The 24,850-nt window shown below is 59.1% G+C and overlaps 2 protein-coding genes across 2 annotated transcripts; one reads left to right on the forward strand and one right to left on the reverse strand.

Annotated features, from left to right (window-relative positions):
• Positions 1–554: 554 nt before the first annotated feature.
• Positions 555–1,223, reverse strand: LOC125368248 (extensin-like). The gene has a single exon (XM_048369090.1). The coding sequence runs from the start codon at positions 1,221–1,223 to the stop codon at positions 555–557; it is 669 nt and encodes a 222-aa protein (XP_048225047.1).
• Positions 1,224–3,807: 2,584 nt separating this feature from the next.
• On the forward strand, positions 3,808–12,162 carry Minar1 (membrane integral NOTCH2 associated receptor 1). The gene is given in 4 exon segments (XM_048369091.1): positions 3,808–5,383; positions 5,386–5,915; positions 6,710–6,964; positions 11,944–12,162. Coding segments are annotated over 4 exon segments (2,559 nt in total). The 3' UTR covers positions 12,142–12,162.
• Positions 12,163–24,850: the final 12,688 nt, after the last annotated feature.

Consider the following 24,850-nt stretch of genomic DNA (forward strand, 5'->3'; position numbering starts at 1 on the left):
TGAGGGTCTCATGGATGTTCCGCCATCCTGGTCTCAGCCTTGCCAGTGGCTGGGATTACAGGCGAGAGCACCGGCACTCTGGAGAACTGAGGCGTTTTCTTGCTTGGGCCGGACTGGGTGCAAACCGTGTGCGCTCGTAACGCAGCACCGGCACTGGGCGGAAGCCCCGGTGCGCTCGGCACCCGGCACCGGGCGGGGCCCGTCTGACGGATGCACCCCACCCTCACCCATGTCCCACCCCCGCCCCGGGGCCTCCCGGGGCCCGCACACTGAGAGTGGACCGGCAGGCCCTGTGGCCGGGACTGACGGTTTGCTCTTTATGCACGCTGGAGAGGGACCTTCAGGGTGTGTGTCCGCTTCGTGCCACCTTCCAGTGAGCCCCGCCGTGCAGGGCTTTCCTGGTGCCGGTGGAGTGGGCGCTGGATGTGACTTGGGGGTAGGTAGTGGGGGGTGGGGGGCTGGACGGCAGCTGTGGGCACTCAGGGGTGTGTGAGCTTACAGAACGTGACCCGGGCTGGGAGTGGGTGAGGAGTGCACGTGTGCTTGGGCCGCTCTCACTTGTGTGGGGGTGGCAGTGGCTCTGGCAGTGGCCGGGGCTTGAGTGTGGACCGGCAGGGTGGTGTGGTCAGGTGGGCCTTGGCTGTGGCTGTGTGGGGGCAGCAGCAGGTGTGGGGTTGGCTGGGCCGTGGTTGGCTACGCTGTGGGCATGGCATGTGTGTGGGCAGCAGCGGGCGTGGGGTTGGCTGGGCCGTGGCCGTGGCTTCTGTGTGGGCAGCAGCGGGCGTGGGGTTGGCTGGGCCGTGGCCGTGGCTTCTGTGTGGGCAGCAGCGGGCGTGGGGTTGGCTGGGCCGTGGCCGTGGCTTCTGTGTGGGCAGCAGCGGGCATGGGGTTGGCTGGGCCGTGGCCGTGGCTTCTGTGTGGGCAGCAGCGGGCGTGGGGTTGGCTGGGCCGTGGCCGTGGCTTCTGTGTGGGCAGCAGCGGGCGTGGGGTTGGCTGGGCCGTGGCCGTGGCTTCTGTGTGGGCAGCAGCGGGCGTGGGGTTGGCTGGGCCGTGGCCGTGGCTTCTGTGTGGGCAGCAGCGGGCGTGGGGTTGGCCGGGCCGTGGTCAGCGATGGACATGGAGTGGTTGGGCAGTGGGTACACCAGCCTGTGGTCCTTGTGCCCTGCTGCTGTTTCGGGTGTGTCTCTCCCACTGCATGGTGACCCCAGAGGCAGGAGCGGCATGGTAATGTCCCCATTGTGGCACTGTCCCCGTCCTGGCACTGCCCCTGCCGTGGCCTCGTCCCCACGGTGGCCCTGTCCCCACGGTGGCCTGGTCCCCGCCCTGGCTCCGCTCCCATCATGGCCCTGTCCCCACGGTGGCCCTGTCCCCACGGTGGCCCTGTCCCCACGGTGGCCCTGTCCCCACGGTGGCCTCGTCCCCGCCCTGGCTCCACTCCCATCACGGCCCTGTCCCCACGGTGGCCTGGTCCCCACCCTGGCTCCGCCCCCATCACGGCCCTGTCCCCACGGTGGCCCTGTCCCCACGGTGGCCCTGTCCCCACGGTGGCCCTGTCCCCACGGTGGCGTGGCTGCCGTCCACAGGCCGGTCGCCGGTGTGGAGGGGGCATGAGCGGAGCAGCTGGTGGCACCCAGTGCTGGCTGTGGGAGTGGCGTCTGTCTGTCCTGAGGAAGGCAGGACAGACAGAACCCCCCGATTCCCACTCCCTTCATCTCTGTCCAATCAGGGCTTCCCTAGACCCCGAGGGAGGACATGGCTGAGCGTCGCGTCCGCACGCTCACGTGAGGGGAGCTGGGCAGATCTGCCCTCCACGAGAATTGCCTGAAGAACCCCGAGTTTGGTGGCAGCGAGGCGCGTGGACCGGGGGCCCATCCGGAGTCTTGCAGAACCCTCGACGTGCAGAGGCCCCCGGACTCCCTCAGGTCAGCCAGGACAGAGCAATGGCGGAGGCTGGGGCCAGGGCTCCTCAGTGTTATGTGTGTGTGTGTGTGTGTGTGTGCGTGCGTGTGCGCGCACTCGTCCCAGGTCTTGGCACTTCCGGATTTTTCTGAGTGGTGCGTTGGAGATTAGAGCCTCACAGACTTTGTTGTCCAGGCTGGCTTCCCGCTGTGATCCTCAGGTCTCAGCTCCTGCGTAGCTGGGATGACAGGCGGGAGCCGCCGCTGCCCGGCTCATTTGAGGGGGATAGAAGGCTGCGGCAGAGCGGGGTGCGTGGGGGGAGTGGGTCCCCCAAGAATGTGTTCAGGTAGGATTAGGACCCGTCAAGGACAAAAGCAGGCTGGGGTTGGAGGTGTGGCTCCATGGGTGGGGCACTGGCCCGGGAGGGAGGGCGTCAGGGACTGAGTTGGAGCCCCGGTCTGGGATCTAAATAAAACACAAAAGAAAAGAGGCCTGCCTCAGCTGTCCGTGCAGGCCTCTGTGGGGGACGCCGGGCTAACGGCTGTGGGAGGGCACAGGGAAGGGGGGCCCACGGCCCTTAGTGATGGAGACCCCTTAACAGGAAGACAGCATACTGCTTCCCCCAGAAAATGTGCTGCGCCTTCGTGAACTGAGTCAGGGCGAAAAATCCATCAGTCACTCGCCTGGTGCCCGTGGCTCGCGCCTGTCATCCCAGCTACTCAGGAGGCTGGAGACCCGAGGGCCGCGGCTCAAAGCCAGCCCTAGCGGGAAAGTGAGACTCTTATCTCCAATGAACCACCGAAAAGCTAGACGTGGAGTTGTGGTTGAAGTGGCAGAGCACCAGCCTTGAGTGAGTAAAAGCTAAGGGACAGCGTTCAGGCTCTGAGTTCAATCCTTTACTACCCGCGCTCGCGTACACGCGCACGTGCACGCGTACACACACACACACACACACACACAGTCTTATCCTTCATTGTAGGTCAATTTCATATGAAAAGAAAAGCCACGCTGCTGCCACTTGGATCGTGGTATGTGCAGTGAGATTTGGAGGGAGGGAAAATGTACAGACGTCTGCAATTTACTTCAAAGTGCTCAAAAAGCAAGACGGCTTGCTGACAGACAGCAAGCAAATACAGTAAAGTGTTCATGGTGCCCGCTGATAGGTGGGAAAACTGCATTTCTAGACCATGATAGGCAGACACATGAAGACGATTCCATCACTCGAGGTGGTGGCTGCCGGCTGGACCGTGCGCCGTCTGCCCAGGAGCAAGGGGCAGCCCTCAAACAGGCCGTGTGCAGTCCTAGCGGGGCCCGGACGCACGAGAACCAGCGAGACAGAGTCCGGATAGCGGCGCTCACCTGGGCCCGAGCTCAAATCCTGCGCAACGGGAGGCAGGAAACTCCGGGCTGACCCACTGTGAGCTTGTGACGCCCACAGTCGCCTTCATTTTTGCTTTCAGCAGTACATCATTAAGAGCTTACTAGGGGCAGGTCGGTCTCCACGTGTTTTAATGCAGTTATGTCTCACACTTTTCTGTTTGTCCGTTTACCTGTCTTTCTATCTACCTACCTATCTATTTATCTACCTGCATTGCGATTTGAACTCGGGGCCTGAGTTGTTGTCTTGTTTTTCTCCTCAAGGCTGGCGCTCTTACTTGAGCCACAGCCCACGTCTGCCTTTTGGGTGTTCATTGGAGGTGGGAGCCTCTCGCAGACTCCCCTGCCCAGGGCTGGCTTCGGTCCCTGGCCCTCAGGTCCCCGCCTGGGGCGTGGATGGGATTCCGGTTGTGAGCGCAGGGCCCGGCCCCCACGCCTGGGTCTAACCTCTTCCTCCTGCCTCCCGGCCTTGTCCCTGCAGTAGCCGGCCCGGCGGTTCCCCGGAGCCCACGGCTTCCCGAGTCCCTGACCATGGAGGCCACGCAGGAGACGTCCCTCTTCCTGGAGAAGATCCTGGAAGAGCTGGACCGCAAGCAGGGCACGGTCGACTACCAGGAGCTGTGCGCGTCGCTGTGCGCCCGGCTGGACCTGGCGCAGCTGGCCCGGCTGCGGGGCGCGCTCCTGTACACGGCCTGCCTGGACCCCGGCTTCCCGGCCTCGCTCTTCAAGGACCGGGAGGCCTGCGCGGGGGGCCCGCGGGCCACGAAGCTGGCGGTGGCCGCCGACATCGTGGCCATCTTCCACCTGGCCCAGGCGGGCGGGGCGGCCGGCGGGGGCCAGCAGGGGAGCCAGAAGGGGGCGGCCGAGCCCGGCGAGCGGCCCCTGGGCCGGGGGCTCCCCGCGAGGCGGCCCGCCGCGCGCCAGAAGGCCGACCGCCCCGAGTGCGTGCCCGCCTCCGAGCCCGGCTTCTCGCTGGGGGTCCGGAAGGAGGCCAAGCACCGCGCCGCCTCCCTGGACCGGCTGCCGGCCGGGGCCCCCTTCCCCGGGGCCGGCCCCCCGCCCTGCGAGATGCAGAGGACCCGCTTCCCCATGCACCTCGACGGAGAGTCCGTCTCCGACCGGGACTCCCCGCCCGTCGGCCCGGCGCTGCGCGACGCCTTCCTCCCCCACGACGAGGGGCCCTTCCTGGGGCCGCCCCGTGGGCCGGAGAGGAGCGCCTTCCAGGGGGACTTCCCGCTCCTGGTGGCCGCCTCCCCGGCCGCGGGGCGGCCCGGCCGCGGGGCGGAGCCGCCCAGGCGCAAGGAGCCGCCCCGGGCGCCCTTCTTCAACCACAGCTTCGAGATGCCGGGCCCCGGCCCGTACCTGAGCCCCGGCTACTCCCCCGGCCCCGGCCGGCGCCGCGCCAAGCACGAGAGCCTGGAGGACCTGCAGGCCTCCACCTACTTCGGCCCCACCGCCCCGGCGCCCGGCGCCCGGGACGCCCGGCGCGGCCCGGGGCGGCCCAGCAGGCAGACCCCGTGGCCCGCCAAGAGCTGGAGCCTCACCGCGGAGGACGGCCCCGGCTTCGAGGGCGCGGAGGCGACGCCCCCCTTCCCCGGCTCCGGCAGCCAGACCCCCGGCCTCTCGGCCCCCGAGGGGCGCCCCGCTTTCTTGGGGCCCGAGGAGCCGCAGCGGATCCTCCCCGCGGGCTACAGGGCGGCGGTGAAGCCCGGCGGGCCCGGCGCCAAGGAGAAGCCGACCGCCCCGGACCCGGGGCCCCGAGAAGCCGGCCCCAAGTTCCAGGACAAGTCTGCCGGTGGGGCGGGCCGGCAGCTCAGCTCGGACACCAGCAGCGTGGGGACCCAGACGGAGCAGCCCGCGCCCCGGCCCCCGAGGCGGCCCGACCCGGGCGAGCCGCTGGCCAGGAAGCCGTCGGACGACAGCTCGGAGGGCGTCAGCGACGACATCAGCGACATCTTCCGGTTCCTCGACGACTCGGGGCTGGTCCAGTCCTCCTGCTACAACAGCACCGGCTCCCTGTCGCAGCTCCACCGGTCGGACGGCGACAGCTCCCCCGAGCGCCCGCGCGCCCAGGTCGCCGACGGGGCCCCCGGCGGCCGGGGGGAGGAGGCCGCGGGCCGGACCGCGCGCGCCCCTCCGAGGAGGAGCTCAAGACCAGCGTGTGCCAACTGGTGCTGAGGATCGGCGAAATCGAGCGCAAGCTGGAGTCGCTGTCGGGCGTCCGCGAGGAGATCTCCCAGGTTCTGGGCAAGCTGAATAAGCTGGACCAGAAGATGCAGCGGCCGGACGTGCTCAGCGTGCAGGTGGACCTGAACTCCCTGGCCAGCGAGGTCCCGTCGGAGGACGGCACCTCGCCCGGGGCCTTCCGCGCCCGCCGCGGCGCCCGCGGGCCCCCGCCCGACGGCGACGACTGGTGCTGCTCCGAGGCCAGCGGCGGCCACGGCGAGAGCCTGCGGGTCCGGGCCCTGAAGAAGAGCCTGGGCCCCCGGCCGCCCTCCCGCTCCCTGACCGAGGAGGACAGCGCCACCGAGTCCAAGATGCCCAGCAGCGCCAACTCCCCCAGGGACTGGCGCACGCTGACCCGCCCCGGCCGCCCCGGCCAGCCGCCCGCCAACGCCGGCCCCGGAGAGGACGAGAAGGTGATGGGGCCCCGACCCCCACTCCCCCCGCCCGCGCCCGGCCAGCCGCTCCCCTTCAGAGCCTGGGGGTCCAGGGAGCACAGACGCCAGCCTGGGGGCTGGGCCAGGTGGCCCGTCCACGCCCCGCCCCGCCCCTCCCCTCGCCTCCCCCCCCCTCTCCTCTTCCTTTCCCTCCCCATCCCTCTTTTCCTTCTCCTTCCCTTTTTCCGCTGCCCTCCCCATCTTTTCCGCTTCTCTCCTGCCCTCCCCTCCCCGCCCCCTCTACCTCTTCCCTGGACATCCTTTGTATTCTCCCTCTCCCTTGTTGTGTTGGTACTGGGCCTTGAACTCCGGACTTTGAGCTCTTGCTTGGTTTATTCACTCACGGCTGGTGCTCTACCAGTCTGAGCTACAGCTCCACTTCTGGTTTTGTGGTGGTTCATTGGAGATAAGAGTCTCGTGGATTTTCCTGCCCTGACTGGCTTTGAACCACGATCCCGAGCAGCTAGGATGACAGGTGTGAGCCACCGGTGCCCTCTTGTTCCTTTCTAAAAGTATAAGGCGTTTCTTCTTCTTTTCTTGCATTCTAAGATAAATAAGTCCACGAGACTCTTATCTCCAGTGAACCATCAGAGCGCTGGAAGGGGCGCTGTGGCTCGGGGGGTAGAGCCTTGAGCAGCAGCGCTCAGGGACAGTGTCCAGGCCCCAGGACTGAGAAGAAAAAAGAAAAAGAAACCGGTCACTTCCCAATTTCACACGATGAGACCCACTTGCCTCTGTGCAGTCCTTCTGGAATTTTCTGTGTCCTTCTGCAGGCAGACAGGCAGTATGACCTCCCTCCGCAGCACCGGCCGCCCAAGCAGCCCAAGGCTGGCTTCCTGGTGGAGCAGGTGTTCAGCCCGCACCCCTACCCCGCCTCCCTCAAGGCCCACGCGAAGAGCACCCCGCTCTACACGGACATGCGGCGGACGGAGCTGGCCGAGGTGGCGCGGGGCCCGGGCTCCTGGGCCCTGGAGGAGTACGCGCGCAACGCCGGCGACAAGGGCAAGCTGGCCGCCCTGGACCTGCAGGTGAGCCTGCCGGCCCGGCGCGGGGCGGGAGGGGCGGCCCAGCCGGCCACGCCCCTGCCGTCCTGGCCCGGGCGCAGGGGTGCCTCCCGGACGGCCCGGAGGAGCCGCGCCGCCCTGCTGCCCCAGCCCCCGCCTGCACGGGCAGCTTTAACCCAGCACACCCACCGCTAGCGAGGGGACCGGTGTGAGGTTTTTATTTATCTATTTTTTTCAGGCCTGGTCTTGAACTCGGGGCCTGGGCACCGCCCCTGAGCTTTTTTGCTCAAGGCCAGGGCTCTACCACGCGGGCCACAGCTCCACCTCCAGTTTTCTGGTGGTTCACTGGAGACAGGCGTCTCGTGGACGGTCCTGCCCAGGCCGGCTTTGAACCGCGGCCCTCAGATCTCAGCCTGCCGTGTAGCTGGGATGACGGTGCCGGCCCCCGGCGCCATGCTGTCCTGCCCAGGCCGGCTTTGAACCGCGGCCCTCAGATCTCAGCCTGCCGTGTGGCTGGGATGACGGTGCCGGCCCCCGGCGCCATGCTGTCCTGCCCAGGCCGGCTTTGAACCGCGGCCCTCAGATCTCAGCCTGCCGTGTGGCTGGGATGACGGTGCCGGCCCCCGGCGCCATGCTGTCCTGCCCAGGCCGGCTTTGAACCGCGGCCCTCAGATCTCAGCCTGCCGTGTGGCTGGGATGACGGTGCCGGCCCCCGGCGCCGTGCTTCCAGCTCCCAGATGGTGCGCGCTGTGCCGAGGCGGCGGACAGCAGTGTCCTTCCGTCCCACCGCCGCCGCCTCCTCGCTTTCCTGCGGGCCAGCGGGCCGGGTGAGAGCCGAGTCTCCTTCAGGGCCTCCCCGCCCTGCCGGGCGCCCGCCCTGGCCGCTGCACACGAGCTGTGGCCTCGGGACAGGGAGGCAGAGCTGAGCGGAGGCGGAGCCCGGGCGTGTCTGCACGCGTCGGACGTGCCGGAGCGCGCAGGGTAGAGCCCCCAGACCGGAGACGCCGTGAGGCGACGGGGGCATTTGTGCGGCGCAGCTTTAGGGACCGCGGCGGGCGGGAGGGAGGGCGGCGTCGGGGGAGATGGGGCCGCGCGGAGGTGCACGGCGCACGCCTTTCCCACGCGTGCGGTCGGGCTCTTCCGTGGGTCCTTGCGTGTCTCCGTCCACCCCAGCCATGCCCACGGGAGACTGGGTGGCGTCACAGGCCCGGGCCTGGCTTTACCCCAGGTATTTTGGAAGGCTTCGTTCACGTTCACCGGGGTCCCTGGAAATCTCACTGTTACCTCTGTGCTGAGAGAGATGGCAGCTATTGAACAAGATATACTCATTAAAAGATCAGGTCTTTCCCAGGCCAGCCCCCGTGTGGAGGGCGGGTTTGCAGAGTGGGCGATTCCCCCCTGGCTGAGCCAGGAAGAGGCAGCCAGTCCGCACCCCTGGGAGCTGTCGCCCAGCCCCGGAGGCCGTGGCAGAGGGAACCCTGGTCCTGCCGCGCTGCCCTGAGCCTGCACCAAAGCCCCTGCGCCCAGCCCGCTCTCTGTGGGTGCAGTGCCCCCCAAAACAAACCAGTCTTTCAGCAAATCTGGCCCATCTTGAGTTCATCTCTTCCTTCCCAAGTGTTCAACTACTGCAGGTGTTTTCCACTGAGGAGAGCACAGTGGCCACATGGAGGGGCTCACGTGTGCAAGCGCATGTGTGTGCACGTGCCCGGATATGTGTGCATGCACGAGTGGATGCGGGCTTGTGCACCGGCGCGTGCATCTATGTGAGTTCATGTGTGCACGTGTGTGGGTGTGTCTGCATTTGTGCAAAATGTATGGTTTTGTGTGCATGAATTGTGTATGTGTGTGCATTAATGCATGCATATGTTTATATATTTAGGTGTGCAGAAATGTAGGACTGTGTGCATATCAGTGCATTTGTGTGTGCATATGTATACGCATATGTGTGCAAAATATGTGGCTTGAGGTGTGTGTGCATGTGCACACATGCACATATGCCTACTTGTGTATGCAAGTGCAGTTTGCACACATGTGCATACGTGTGCACACGTGCCTGCATGCATGGTCATGTGTGCATATATGCAAGCATGTGCCATTGCATGCACGTGTTTGTGTGTGCACGTGTCGTCTGTATGTCTTGTGGGTGTGCATTTGTGCACATGTATGCATGTGCATGTGCACACATGTGTGCCTTTGTGCATGCACATACGTTTGTCCACATCCATGTAGTCCATGGGTGTTGTGGGTGTGCACTTATGCATGTGCAGGTGTGTGTTCTCATGTGTGCATGCACCGATGTCTGCACGTGCACCTCCGTGGGGCTGTGTGCACACACTGGAAACCACAGCGGTAGAGAGGGTTGGCTGCTGGGGCAGCTCAGGGCGTTGCTCTGGACCATCCAGACGCGGTTGCTGTGGTTCTGGCCGAGGCTGATGCACCGATGAGTGTCTGCACTCGAGGGACTCTCCCCGTGTGGCATGTCCTGGCTTCCGCGGCAGAGGTGCTGGGTGCCCAGTGCTGCCCCTCACCCCTCCCGTGAAGTTGAAAAACTCACACACAGGGTTGCAACCCTGGGCCTCCGTGAGGACAGCCTGCGGAGCACCAGTCCCCCTCGGTGTCCCCTCCGTCCCCCTCAGTGTCCCCTCAGCCCCCCGCAGTGTCCCCTCCATCCCCCTCAGTGTCCTCTCCGTCCCCCTCAGTGTCCCCTCCGCCCCCTCAGTGTCCCCTCCGCCCCCCTCAGTGTCCCCTCCGTCCCCCTCGGTGTCCCCCCCGTCCCCCTCAGTGTCCCCTCCGCCCCCCTCAGTGTCCCCTCCGCCCCCCTCGGTGTCCCCTCCGTCCCCCCTCAGTGTCCCCTCCGTCCCCCTCGGTGTCCCCCCCGCCCCCCTCGGTGTCCCCTCCGCCCCCCTCGGTGTCCCCTCCGCCCCCCTCGGTGTCCCCTCCGCCCCCCTCGGTGTCCCCTCCGTCCCCCTCGGTGTCCCCTCCGTCCCCCTCAGTGTCCCCTCCGTCCCCCTCAGCCCCCCTTGGTGTCCCCTCCGCCCCCCTCGGTGTCCCCTCCGTCCCCCTCGGTGTCCCCTCCGCCCCCCTCGGTGTCCCCTCCGCCCCCCTCGGTGTCCCCTCCTCCCCCCTCGGTGTCCCCCCCGCCCCCCTCGGTGTCCCCCGCCCCCTCGGTGTCCCCTCCGTCCCCCTCGGTGTCCCCTCCGCCCCCCTCGGTGTCCCCTCCGCCCCCCTCGGTGTCCCCTCCGTCCCCCTCAGCCCCCCTCGGTGTCCCCTCCGTCCCCCTCGGTGTCCCCTCCGTCCCCCTCCGTCCCCTCCGCCCCCCTCGGTGTCCCCTCCATCCCCCTCAGTGTCCCCTCCGTCCCCCCGTGAGGACTGCAGAGCGCCCGTCCCCCTCAGTGTCCCCTCCGTCCCCCTCAGTGTCCCCTCCGTCCCCCCGTGAGGACTGCAGAGCGCCCGTCCCCCTCAGTGTCCCCTCCCTCCCCCTTCCCCCCCGTGAGGAGCCCTGTGGAGCGCCCGTCCCCCTCAGTGTCCCCTCCCTCCCCCCTCGCCCCGTGAGGAGGGCTGCGGAGCACTGGCCAGTGAAGGCCCCCTCTCCCCCACCCCCGCACCAGGTGCCTCTTCAGAATATTCTCTAGAAGACACCGAGCAAAGCAGCACAGAACAGGTCTGGATCGGCAGGTGGGAGATTCCTGGTCAGTACTAGAGCACAGTAGAGTGGAGGCCATTATCGTTAGCATTCTTCCTCTGTGCTGAGCTGGGGTTTGCACCTGCCGGGCCGGCCCTCCCCCTGTCAGTCACGCCTGCAGCTCCGCGTTCGTGGGGCTCTCTCCCAGGGAGTCTTGCCTCTGTGCACTGGCTGGATTGGACCGCCGTCCTCTTGGTGTGCCTCTCTGTGTCTCTGGGGAGGGCGGGAGCCCCCCCCCCCGCAGCTGGGGCACGGGCGGACTCGCTGCTCCAGACCACGGGTGGAGGTCGAGTCGCGCCCACGTGTGGGGCCTCCGCTGGCCTCCTCCGGGCTTGGCACCTCCCCTGTGCCTGGGGTGGCAGGGTTCACACCTCCTGTGCAGCCAGCTTGTGAGACATTCGATGCTCCCGTGTCTGTGGACACTAAGCAATCCCAGCAAAACCTGGTCTGGTTTATGTCGGGGGGAGGTTGGCGTCCTCTCTTGGAACTGTAGGGAGCCACTCCCTCACGTGACAGATGATTAAACCTCTGCCATAAAGCGGGAGCACCCTCTTTCTTTGTGGACATAGATTATAGAACCGTAGCACAGCAAGGGCTTCGTGGACTGGGTAGGTTAAATACGGCATTTCTCTGGCAGACAGTGAATTCATCTCTGCGAGACCGGGAGGCAGACGTGGGGGGACTGTCACCAAGCCAGAACTGTGCTGTGATTGGCCTGGGTTGGGGTCAAGTCCACCACAGACCTGTAAGACCTCGGTTCTGAGCCATGGTCTGAGCTGCTCACACAAACCTTTGAAACAGATGTCTGTCACGGGGCTCGCACTCCGGACCTGGGCGCCGTCCCTGAGCTTTCTTTGCTCAGGGCTCGGGCTCTACCATTTGAGCCACAGCACCACCTTTGGTTTTCCACTGAGTAGCTGGGATGACAGGTGTGAGCTCCGGTGCCCGGCTGAACTGGGAATGCCTGCGGTGTGGACCAGGAGCTTCCCCGGCGGGAGAGGGCCGCCGGGGCCCACGCGGCCTGGAATCCGTGGGGACGCGTGGGGACGCGTGGGGACGCATGTTCTCGTGAGCACTCCCCTCTTCCCCGGCGGTGGGCTCGGTCACCTCACCCCCGGCTTTGTCCTGCGGGCTGTGCTCATGCGTCCCCGCGGGGCTGGGGCGGGGAGGGCAGGGTCCACCCCTCCCCCCCCCCCCCCCGGCGTCTCGGGGGGCAGGCAGCGCCCGCCACCTTGTCCACCAGGAGGCCGCCCTGGGCACAGCTCCGACGGCTTGGCTTGGCTTTTATTTTATTTTTTTGAATCTTTGTTTTTCTTCGTAGACCCAGGAGTCATTAAACCCAAACAACTTGGAATACTGGATGGAAGACATTTACACTCCGGGCTACGACTCGCTACTCAAGCGGAAGGAGGCCGAGTTCCGACGAGCCAAGGTGTGCAAGATGGTGGCCCTGATCGGCGCCGCCGCCTGCACGGTCCTGCTGGTCATCGTGGTGCCCCTCTGCACGATGAAGTCCTGAGCCCGCGCCCGCGCCGACTCCCCGCCCTCCGCCCGTGCTTCGCCAGCTTGGAGCTGCAGCGGGTGGCCGGGAGCCTGGGAACGCGGAGGGCCCGCCGCCCTCCGGACCCACACCCTCTGGAGAGAAACCCGCCTGCCCGCGTGCACTCAAGCCGCTCGGGTGCGACTGCGGGAGGGGCGATAGATATGTGTGTATCTACTTTCTTACAAAAAGAATGTAAAACAAATTGCATATTCTTAAGCAAAAAAAAAAAAAAAAAAAAGATGGGTTGGGTTCTTTCCATTCTGAGGATGCTTTTCCCCGAGCAAAGTGGTAGAGAAGGCTTTTAGCAGCTGCAGGGCGGGGGAGAGGAACGGAGAAAGGACCGGAGAGCCAGGAGGGAGGGAAGGGGGGAGGGGACTCTGTTTTCCTCAGTGCTAGGAAGCTGTGGGGAAGCCCCTGGGCGCCCCGACTCCTCTGAGGCCTTTGGTCAAGGGCTACCGGCGTCCCCACCCTCTGTGAAGACCACTGGAGTGGCTGTGTCACTGTCGAGGGCCCCGGGATAGCCTGGACCTTCTTCTTGTGCCCAGCGTAGGAGACAGCGGGCCCCATGGCAGGTAGGGTGACTGTGTGGTGTCTCTTTCCTTACTTTTCTGTGCACTCAGGCCAGGTGTTCACATCTGGAGACTTTCCTGCTGGCTGGCCGGGCGTGGGGGGTGGGGGGGGGTGGGGGGTGGGGGGTGGCGTCAGCCTGCTGCTGCAGCTCAAGTCAGAAGTGACGGCCTCGTCTTGCCTGGGCCCGACGCCCCGGCTGTGACCATTCTTCGTCCTGCCTCCCGGGGGCCAGACGCTCCGTGACGCGACATCGACATCGTGCCTTGAAGAACGGAGACGACAGTGGAACTCTGACCTTCGGACTCCAACGGTGGCTTCTCCCCGCTTTCATTTTAAGCCAGTTTTTCAATGGCTTCAAAACATACCGGAAAGCTTGCTGCAATCCTGTGAGAAAGGCAGGCTCTTCTCAATTAACCGCCACGTCCACTCCAGAGTCCTGAACACTTGTCAGCAGTGCCAAATATATAGACATAGACATAGACAACTACCATGTATTTAACCATCTCTGTCGCCGTGTCTAACATGGACTGTTGCGTTTGTGGTCCTGTGCGTTAAGGAACGTGTGTCTAGTGAAGGAAGGAGCTGTGGGCCTGGTCTCAGAGCTTGATTGGCTTTGCCTGCCCAATGGTGCTTTGATAAGCACTGGGCTGGCAGAATCCATGTCCACATCTGCTGCTCAGGTCTGGCAACAGGTGAGGGGTGGGGGACGGATAAGAAGACTGATCCGCCCCAAGCTAACGGCCGTAGACCACAGATTGCATTTGGTAATGAGGGAGGACGGTCATCAATCACGACAGTGAGAGCAGTCACTCGGGAAGTTCAGACGAATTCCAGCCAGTGGAACCTGAGAAGCATCTTGATTTTGTTTTTCAAATTTAAAGCAATAGGAGTCTAACATCCATGCTAATCAATTCCAGATTTAGCTGGCGGGGTCTGATTTTATTGTCTCCTGTTAAAGGGGTGGCCAGAGCATTTTGTGACATAACAAATGGGGGATAGGAACTCGAAGCTATAAAGAATCTTGGTTTGGTTGGGCGCCGGTGCTTGTCATCCCAGCTCCTTAGCAGGCTGAGGTCTGAGGATCAAGGTTTGAAGCCAGTCTGGGTAGAAAAGGCCATGAGATTCTGATCTCCAATTAACCACCAAAACAAAAAATAAGCTGGAAGTGGCACTGTGGCTCACGTGGTAGAGCACCAGCCTTGAGTGGAAAAGGCTCAGGCACCGTGCCCAGGCCCTGAGATTGAGCCCCAGTCCACACGCACACTCATGCACACGCGTGTCTTATTCTTAGAGGTCTGTTTGTTACCTATTTCCACAGACACGTTGAAGTGTGGATTTCCGACTAGGTGATGGGAACAAGGGCCCTGTGCAGACCATTTGTAACTGGAAACCCCCCCCCGAGTGTCCATGCTATTGCTGTAGGTTGAATCTGAGTCTCTTGGTGCTCCACTGTAGGACTGAGCACTTTAAGGTTGTTCCTTTCACCTCAGACAGATGCCCGACGACAGACCTGGGTGACCTGTCCTCCCCTCTCCACACACACCTAAGAAGATTCCAGAACATGTTGGAATCGTACCATCCTTTCCTTCAGACGACATTCTCAGAGCGAGATCACAGGGGCTGAACCCAGGCAGCTCCCCAATGTCCTCGGGAGCCTGGTTGCTGACAGGTGTGACCTGGCTATGCGCACAATTGTGTGTGCGTGCACATGCACGTGTGTGTGTGTTCCTGGATAGACCGTTCAAACATGGCAGTGAAAGGACGCTAGAATCTTCCACTGTTTTCATCCCCAGGAGCGGTCACCAGAGCAATTCATCCTTGGTTACTTGAGCACCACACTCGGTGTTGTTATAGAATGAAGGCGTCAGGCCTGGTACTGCAGCACTGGCAGCTCCGGCTGGGGAGAGGAGCTGGGCTGGGGCGAGGAGCTGGGCTGGGGAGGAGGAGCTGGGCTGGGAAGGAGGAGCTGGCTGGGAAGGAGGAGCTGGGCTGGGAAGGAGGAGCTGGCTGGGAAGGAGGAACTGGGCTGGGAAGGAGGAGCTGGGCTGGGAAGGAGGAGCTGGGCTGGGAAGGAGGAGCTGGCTGGGAAGGAGGAGCTGGGCTGGGAAGGAGGAACTGGGCTGGGGCGAGGAGCTGGGCTGGGAAGGAGGAGCTGGCTGGGAAGGAGGAGCTGGCTGGGAAGGAGGAACCACCTGGAGCCACAGGGCGCCACCTGGAGCCTGCTGTGGGAGTGAAGACAGACCCCCCCATTTCCAGACTCTCCGAGTCCTGGGACCTGTGAAGGTGAAGGGGCAGGGGTGGGTTCTTTCTCCATTGACCTCAAAGGCGCTCCAGATGAGCACCCTCCCTCCCTCCCTCCCTCCCTCCCTCCCTCCCTCCCTCCCTCCCTCCCTCCCTCCTCCGTTTTCTCTCTCTTGCTATACATAAAGTCGATTTTCCTATACTTGTGTCCAATATGGATACCTGATCACATTTTATTCATTTTTTTCTCTTGCACTTAAATAAACAAAAAAGCACACACAAGCCAGTGTTGGTGGCTCACACCTAGCTACCCAGGAGGCCGAGATCTGAGGATCGCAGATCAGAAGCCAGCCCGGGCAGGAAAGTCCATGAGACTCTTATCTCCAAGTAACCACTAAAACAGAAGAAAAACTAAAGCCAGAAGTGGAGCTGTGTCCCAAGTAGGATATTAGCCTTGAGTAAAAGCAGCTCAGGGATATGCCCAGGCCCTGAGTTCAAATCTCAGGACAAGGGAGGGGGAAAAAAGCAAAATTATCTCTGGAGATTTTTTTTTTTTTGGCCAGTCCTGGGCCTTGGACTCAGGGCCTGAGCACTGTCCCTGGCTTCTTCCCGCTCAAGGCTAGCACTCTGCCACTTGAGCCACAGCGCCGCTTCTGGCCGTTTTCTGTATATGTGGTGCAGGGGAATCGAACCTAGGGCCTCGTGTATCCGAGGCAGGCACTCTTGCCACTAGGCTATATCCCCAGCCCTCTGGAGATTTTTTTTTAATTAAATGATTCCATTCAGAATCACTTCATCCTCTTTACCAGCCTTAATTTATGTTAAACATAGCATTGCAGAGAAACAAAACACAAAACCAAACCAGTAGCCATTTTTCCAGATCACGAATTCCAGACATATTCTGCACATTGTCTTTCCATTCAAGGACGGATGCGCTGAAGCGAACCACGCGGCGTCATCCAGTACTGGGTGTCTTCCGGTCGGTGGCTACAGGGCTGGACCCTGCAAGCTGAGTTGAGGGAGGAAATCCCCTTGCGAGTCTCCGCGCCATCCCCTTACCCCTCCCCCACCGAGGAGCCCAGGCGGCGTGGCGCTGTGCGTACCGTGGCGCCGCATTCCGTGTTTTCTTGCCTTTAAGCCCTCTGGCCACAGCAAATGATTCTGTTGATATGTATAAAAATGTGTACATGCCGACCTTCAACGTGCTTCCAATTAAATCATCAACGTGCAAGAATCCTGTGGTCGATGGGGTGAACACCAATCAGTATCTCTGTGGACGTTTGTACTTGGAGACAAAGCCAGGGATAAGGAGTCACCGGTAACCCCAGGGAGAAGGGAAGTGTGTATGTGCTAAGTAATCGGGAGAAATGCAGCACACTTCCCTACTTAGGCCCTACGAAGGGGGGTGCAGCGTGCGGGGTGGCCACGCGTGCGTGGAAGGGGTGTGGCGGCAGAGCTGAGGCTTTCCTAAGACTCCTCGGGAGCACTAAGCCCTTCCTTGGTGCTGGATCAAGGTTATATAATACCAACAACTAAGCACACTTTTAGACCTTTTTTTCAAATGGCTTGTGTAAAATTTCGTTAATGTACAATGGCTGATTTGAAGCCATCGTGTAAAACTATACTTACAAATAAAGGGAAACGTATAAAGTGCTTCGTGGTGAGGTTTGACTGTGTGGATAGAGAGAGTTTGCTTCTCTACATCTGCACTGAGTTCCCAGCTTGATGCTTTTGCTTTTTTTTTATATTTATCTTTTGCTGTTTACAATTTTTTTTTTGAGTCACAGATTGAAGCCAGCTTGAGCAGGAAAGTCTGTGAGACTCATCTCCAATTAACCACCAAAAAGCCAGAAGTAGAGCTGTGGCTCAAGTGATAGAACACCAGCCATGAGTAAAAATAAAACTTAGTGACAGCGCCCAGGCCCTGAGTTCAAGCCCCAAGACCAGCACCAAAAAAATAAAATAAAGAGAGTTGATGTTAAGTGATCCAATGGCAAATGATCTCCAGTCTAGGGGGTTGGGGGAGAGGGCAAGAGAGAACAAGAGAGATTGAACTACAAGACAAGGAAGTTACCTTCCTCTCAGGAGATGGCTGGGAGGCAGAGGTGGAGGTTGACAGATGGGGTTTGCTTAGACAGAGAAGGACAGGCAAAGAAAACCTGAACATATGGAAACTCAGACCATTTACCATTGCCTGAAGGAAACTGTCAAATCTCAAAGTGCTGTACTCAGGGCAGTGAGTGCAATGATCCAATCGGTACGGAGGCCCGATTTCTAAGCAGATATGTTTCTTTTGATTTCAGATATGGTTTCAAGCCCCAAACAGCTAGACTTCAAGAGGGAACCTAGCGGGGTCCCTGGGACCCAGTCTGCATCACACTCTAGAAGGTACAAGCCAAAAGGTTGAGCCATTGAGACCAACTGTCTAGCCTATAAGGTATTTTGGCTTTATGGAGTGGTCTGGTGAGGATGCAGGAGCCCAGTAAGGATGACAGGGGGCCCGTGAGGAAGTAGGGGGGTGTTTGAGGACATAAGGGGGGTCCGTGAGGACATAGAGGGGTCTTTGGGCATGTAGGAGGGTCCGTGAGGATGTAGAGGGTTCCATGAGGACATAAGGGGTCTTTGAGGACATGGGGGGGGGGGTCCCAGAAGGATGTAGAGTTAAATTCTCGATTCAGGAGCCCTGGAACCAAGAAGAGACTGGCCACCGTGACGTCAGGGTCCCTCTGACCAGTCACCACATCAAAAAAGACAGAAGATGAACAGAGGCTGTAGATGGGAGCCACTCACCAGACCCAGAGAGGAGGCGCGGCGGTGGATGCATAGCCAGCAGCGGCAAAGGCGAGAAGTCTGAAGTGAGGTTCCTCCAGCTCTCAGCAGCTTCGGTGTGCAGAGGGGTGGTCAGGATGTGGACTGGCCCTCAGAGAGAGCCGAGGGGATCCAGGGACTCCTGACATGATTCCCTCCTGGGTTTCGGCACCAGATGTAAGGTTCGGCAAAAGGAGACGGACACATGGTTCAGGCAGAAAAGAGTTTATTGTGGGGAGAGCAAACTGTGGGTCTGCACAAGATGGAGGCACGCAGAGAGAAGAGAGGGGGAGGAGAGGGAGGGGTCTGTGGTTCAGTGCGATTATGTAGGAACAGCGGGAGGCGGGGCCACAGCAGATGCGGAAGTGACCTCAGAGCCTGGGTAACCTCTCACTGTCAAGGGAGGCATGGCCAGGGTGGCCCAGGAAGTGACCTCGGAGCCTGGGTAACCTCTCACTGTCAAGGGAGGCGTGGCCAGGGTGGCCCAGGAAGTGACCTCGGAGCCTGGGTAACCTCTCACTGTCAAGGGAGGCGTGGCCAGGGTGGCCCAGGAAGTGACCTCGGAGCCTGGGTAACCTCTCACTGTCAAGGGAGGCGTGGCCAGGGTGGCCCAGGAAGTGACCTCGGAGCCTGGGTAACCTCTCACTGTCAAGGGAGGCGTGGCCAGGGTGGCCCAGGAAGTGACCTCGGAGCCTGGGTAACCTCTCACTGTCAAGGGAGGCGTGGCCAGGGTGGCCCAGGAAGTGACCTCGGAGTCTGGGTTCCTTCAGGCTCACAGTCAGGTGATCACTGGCTTCAGGCAGGGAAAGAGGAAGGGGGAGGGGCTGTTTTCCTGGGCAGACCTAACAAGTGAGCAAAATGTATTTGTTTGGGACTTTCAGAACTCTGGTCCTCTTAGATAAAAAGACAAGTTCCTCTGGCCAAGAGGCCGACTGGCCAGAGGTGTTCTTAACACCCCAGGAAAATAGAGATTTGGGGCACACCCCCCTAAAAAAAGAATTGATGTCTTATGACAAGGTGAAAGTTTGTTCCTGTGCAAAGTGAAAAGTGACACTGCCTAGCTGGTCAAGCGCCTTGTAGCTTAATCTTTGTGTTCTGCTTAAAGACGGAGACTGGACTGGAAATGTTTTCATTTTTCAGGGACATTTTGCTGGCAGCATTCAGGGCAAAAATGCTCCATGGCAGTATTCCAGTGTTCCAGCCCCAAGGCCTGACAGGAGGCCAAGGTCAGGCCTCGGGTTCCCATATGGCAGGAGAGGGATCTGGCTCCAGGACTCGAAGCTGGCTCCCGGGGACAGGCCAGGTGGGACAGAACAGTTCCGCGGCACCAGGGAACAGTGCCAGCGAGTGTGGTTGACTCAGCAGCTCGGTTGTGACTTTGGAGCGGTACAATGTGAGACTCACCTTCTACCCACGTGTGAACTGCCGTTCACAATCCAACATCCACACGCAGAGAGAGGGAAAGAGTCTGCAACCTTCTGGAAACTGTACACAAAACCGTGTGTGCACACAGGATGTGGCTTTCCCAAGCAATCAACTCTCAGGAATAGATGCACTAGAATGAGGTCGAACCGAAAGGCTCACGGGGCTGGCCATCGTCCTCACCCTGCGTGGATGAAGGATGAGCGTGCCAGGGGAGCTCAGGCCTGCCCGTCTGGTGGGGCCTGACCCCAGAGGCCAGAGACCATACTTGAGTCCCCCGGTCTGCCGTCACCACTTCCCTGTGACTCAGTGGTGCTGGAAGCCAGCTGATGCAGAGCCTAAGAAATTCACACTGCAGAACAAGCCCCAGGTACAAAGCAAAGAAGGGGGAAAAGGAGAACATCTAAGGACAAGAAATCTGACTTATACACTGAAGCCCCTGGGTGCAGAACCAGAGTTCTAGAAGCTCTGTGGTTCCGTGCTGCTGTAACTTGGGTCTGAAATGGGGCCGCAAGCGTGGCCTACTACAGGAGGCCGTGGGAACTTTAAAAGTGGGATCAGTGGGAGGTCTTTGGGCTGTGGAGGGCATGTCCTTGGAGGGAGTTATGGGGTTTCCATCTTCCCCTCTGTCTTTTACGCCCTGCAGTGGGCGGTTTTCTCCCACGTGTGGTCCTGTTAAGACACGCTGCATTGTCACAGCCCCCAAGGCAAAGATGTCACCGGGCAGAAGCAAAGATTTCATCCTCTAAAATTGTAAGCATCATCACACGAGTACGTTCAATGCCTGGCACTGAAACAAAACCCTGCGAGCTAAATAAGCTTTCTGTGTTTCCATAGTAGATTATCTGTAGCCTCCACTGACATAACGCAACCTCAGGAGAGTCTGAACCAGCACCATCCAGCTCAGTCACTTCTCAGCCACATCCCACATAGAAACCATAGGGTGAAACCAACACAAATTGTTTTAAGCCCCTGGACTGAACTGCAGCAAGGGTAAGTGATGTAACCCTTGCTCCCCAGGAAAGGCTGATCAAGAGGCAGTGAGAGACAGCAGGCGCCCAAAGACCTTACAGGAAGTTTAAAAAAAGTCACTTGAAGAATGTATAGCAATACATGTAAAGACTAGGAAGTTCCAATAGGGGTTCATGGTTTATGCCTAGGATCCCAGCGACTTGGAAGGCTGAGAGCTGAGGATCACCAGCCCAAGCAGAAAAGCCCATGAGATTCTTTGTTTATTTGTTCTGTTTTTGTTGCCAGTCCTGGGGCTTGAACTCAGGGCCTGAGCACTGTCCCTGGCTTCTTTTTGCTCAAGGCTAGCACTCTACCTCTTGAGCCACAGCGCCACTTCTGGCTTTTTTCTGTACATGTGGTGCTGAGGAATGAACCCAGGGCTTCATGTATACGAGGCGAGCACTTTACCACCAGGCCATATTCCCAGCCCCCCATGAGATTCTTATTTCCAGTTAACTAACAAAAGTCTAGAAGTAGAGGCGTGGCTCAAGTGGTAGAGGACCACAGCCTTAGCTTTTGAAAAAGCCGAGTGAAGAGTACGAGGCCCTTAGTTCAAGCCTCAGTACTGGCACTACTACTACTACTTCTACTAAATAATAATAATTTCTAGAGAGACACAATTTACCAAAACGGCTCAAAAGAAATAAAAGAATTAAAGAAAAGTCCAAGCCTGGCACCAAAAAAATCCATTAAAAAACGAGGTTAAAAGACGCTAGAACTTATAGGCACAGGAAGGAACTTCCTGAATATAGTCCCAGGGGCACAACAAATAGGGGAAAGACTCAACAAATGGGACTACTACAAATTAAAAAGTTTCTGCACAGCTAAAGACATAGCCACCAAAATAGAAAGACAGCCAACGATATGGGAAAGGATATTTACCGGCACAGCAACAGACAAAGGCCTGATATCTGTCATCTACAGAGAACTCAAAAAACTAAGCCCCTGCAAGCCCAATAAACCTATTAGGAAATGGGCAAAAGAGCTAAGGAGAGACTTCACAAGAGAAGATATAAAAATGACAAAGAAACACATGAGGAAATGCTCAGCATCCCTGGTAGTAAAGGAAATGCAAATAAAAACAACCCTGAGATACCACCTCACCCCAGTTAGAATGGCCTATACTCTGAACTCAGCCAACAACAAATGCTGGAGGGGGTGCGGGGAAAGAGGAACCCTTCTCCATTGTTGGAAGGAGTGCAAATTAGTACAACCACTTTGGAGAACAGTATGGAGGTTTCTCAAAAAGCTCAATATAGACCTACCCTATGACCCAGCCATACCACTCCTAGGCATCTATCCTAAACAGCAAACCCCAAGATATCAAAAAGACATTTGTACTTCCATGTTTATCGCGGCACAATTCACAATAGCCAAAATATGGAAACGACCCAGATGCCCCTCCACAGACGAATGGATCCAAAAAATAGGGTACCTATACACAATGGAATACTACATAGCGATTAGGAATGGTGAAATATTGTTATTCGCAGGGAAATGGTCAGAACTCGAACAAATAATGTTGAGACAAGCCTAGAACACAGAAAACAAAGGGGCATGATCTCCCTGATATATGACTGTTAACAAAGGGAGACAGCGAGACAGTAGAGACCAAGTCTGTGAAACTGCTTGTCAAATGGTATTCTCCACAGGATTGGGGCAGCGACCCAACAGTATGTAACTAAAACCAAACAATTACTCAACACATAAAGGTCAAAAATTGACCTCTCAGTGGAATACAATAGCCCAAAAGCTAGGTATGTACGTTCATATAAGACTACTATATAAGACTACTGTTGACATATGGTCTAATATCGACATTACATTTAAAGCCCTAGGCGAACTTTCTTGGGCTTGGCCACGTGGCTACTGTATATGTTCTTGATACATTGTATATTGTATATATGTCTACCTGACCTAGAGAAGGGATAGAAAAACGGGGCGTAAGATATCACAAGAAATGTACACACTGCCCTACTATGTAACTGTACCCTTTTTGCACACCTTGTCAAAAAATTTGTGTTCAATTAATAAATAAATAAATTAAATTAAAGAAAAACGAGGTTAATAACAATGTGACAGGAAAATCCAATGAAGTCTGCTGAAGGTCCAGATATGGGCAATGTCTTCATGAATATAGATAGTAAAAAAGCCTAAATGAAACATAGCAGTCCAAACCCAATACTAGATGAATACTTCTTATTCCAGTTATGTCTGGTGGATTTCCCATTCAAAACTCAGTTGTTACCACTGATCATTCGTGTGTGTGTGTGTGTGTGTGTGTGTGTGTGTGCGTGTGTGTATACCAGTTATGGGGGTTAAACTCAGGACCTTATATTCTTGTGTGGCTTTTCGTTCAAGGCTGCCACTCTACTACTTGAGCCACACCTCCACTTTGGGCATTTTGCTGGTTCATTACAGATAAAATGTAAATGAATTTTTCTGCCCCAGCTGGCCTTGAACAGTGGTCCTTGGATCTTAGTCTCCCGAGCAGCTGGGATTCCAGGCGGAAGCCGCCAGTGCCCACCAGAGCCAGCATGTTTATAACCCAGCTGCCTGCCATCAGCGGCTGAGGGTTCGTCAGGAGGGACCACAGAACCTCGGCTTGCCGTGGTCTCTGGTGGCAGCCGAAGACAGTGGTGCAGAGAGCGGAATGAAGACCCATGGAGCCTGGAATGGCCAGGTGGGCCACACAGGCCAGACCACCATGATGGTGGAGCAGAGCTGCCGGCTAGCCCGCCGCTTCAAGCTGCAGGGTGGTCTCCACACTTACCCTGAGAAGCCCATGGCCCCCAAAGAACCCCCATGTAGCTCCTCCTGAGCAAAACTCTGCAGGAGACAGAAGATGCCAATAAGACCTCAGTCGAAGCGGCACACGCCTGTCACCCTAGCTACTCAGGAGGTGGAGGGAGATCTGAGGATTGAGGTTCAAAGCCAACCTGGACAGGAAAGTCTGTGAGACTTATCTCCAATGAACTAGTAAAACGCTGGAAATGGAGGTGTGGCTCAAGTGGTAGAGTGCCAGTCTTGAGCAAACAAGCTAAGGGGCAGCACAGAGGCTCTGAGTTCAAGCCCCAGTATCAGCACACACACACACACACACACACACACACACACACACACACACACACACACACACGACTTTGGCTGAACCAGGCTCTGCTCACAGGGACAAGCACCCGAGAATGCTGCTCCACGCTGTCTTCCAGCAGGGGAACCCTGCAGTCTTGCCCATCACCCCACACTTTAATTATCTCTGCACAGCACAGACGAGGCAGGAGAGCCCCAGTGGTGAACTTTTATCGAGGACATCTTCCAAGAGGCTGCTTTGTCGCGCCCTGCCTTGTGAAGCTGGCAAGTGACATTCCATGAGCTTGTAATGAGCCTGCGGAGTTAAAGACGGGCACAAGCAGCCCAGTGCCCGCGGCTCACGCCTGTCATCCCAGCTACGCAGGAGGCTGAGACCTGAGGATCGTGGTTCAAAGCCAGCCCAGGCATACAGATCCCCGAGACTCTTCTCTCCAATGAACTACAACAACAAAAACCCAGAAGTGGAGCTGTGGTTCAAGTGGTAGGGTGCTAGCCTTGAGCACAAAGAAGCTCAGAGACAGTGCCCAGGCCCTGAGTTCATTCCCTAGGATTGTCACTGAGGGCGGCGGGAGAGCGAAGGGGGGGGAGGGAGAGAGAGAGAGAGAGAGAGAGAGAGAGAGAGAGAGAGAGAGAGGCGATTTATGCAAATTCTATCTAGTTCAAGTCTGCAGGTTTTGACCTTGAGACAGACTGTGGAATAGAGCGGCATCGCCTGGTTTGGGAGCCCACATGAGAGCTATGACCTTCAGGCAATCACGGAGCACAGATTTCTCCTGTGTAATGAAGACTGTGGTACCCACCGTGCAGGAACGGCTGTGAGGTTGGGAGGAGGTAAGCACGTCGCTGGGCCAGGGACGCACGGGGCGCCGGCAGCCATCAGGAGCCGGTCCCCGCCGGAGCCCACCGGGCTCCTCATGAGGCCTGGCCGCTAAGCTGAAGCTGCTTCCCACTCGGTGGCCGTTCCTTCTGCTGCGCTTGCTTGTACCGTCTCGCCGCTGGATTCTCTGGATGCTCAAATTGATTGAACAACCTTTCTGTGAGGAGGGGAACGTGGACGCGCTTTTGAGGAGATGCTAATGACGTGGGATATCCCCTTTGGTAGCCCGAGGTGAAAACGAGTTGGAAGGGGGATTTGTGTGCGAGATGGGTGCGTGCCAGGGCTTGAGCTGGGGGCCTGGCGCTGTCCCCGGGCTCTTCTGCTCAACGCCAGTGCTCTGCCACCCGAGGCACAGCGCCACTCCGGTCCACTGGAGGGGAGAATTCCACGGGCTTTCCCGCCGGGGCCGACGCTGAACTGTGATCCTCAGGGCTCAGTCTCCGAAGGGGGAGTAGCGCTGTTCGTGTTCTGAGTTACGATGACATCTCCTGTCCCCCGAGGTGCCAGCCCGGGGCTCCCCGCGCGCACTCCTGACGCCATGTTCCTCCCCCTCCTCCCCCTCCCGCACACCGGCCACAGCCCACCCACCCAGACTCCTTCTACCGTAGACAGCAGAGGCCTCTTTCTACCAACCAGAGGTCTGAGGCCTGGCCTCTGTGCCCTCCC

Source organism: Perognathus longimembris, chromosome 20, assembly GCF_023159225.1.
Source record: "Perognathus longimembris pacificus isolate PPM17 chromosome 20, ASM2315922v1, whole genome shotgun sequence".
NCBI lineage: Eukaryota > Metazoa > Chordata > Mammalia > Rodentia > Heteromyidae > Perognathus > Perognathus longimembris.

Coding starts and splice junctions, on each gene's coding strand:
- LOC125368248 (XM_048369090.1), bottom strand. CDS start 1,223: ATGCCGCTCCTGCCTCTGGGGTCACCATGCAGTGGGAGAGACACACCC.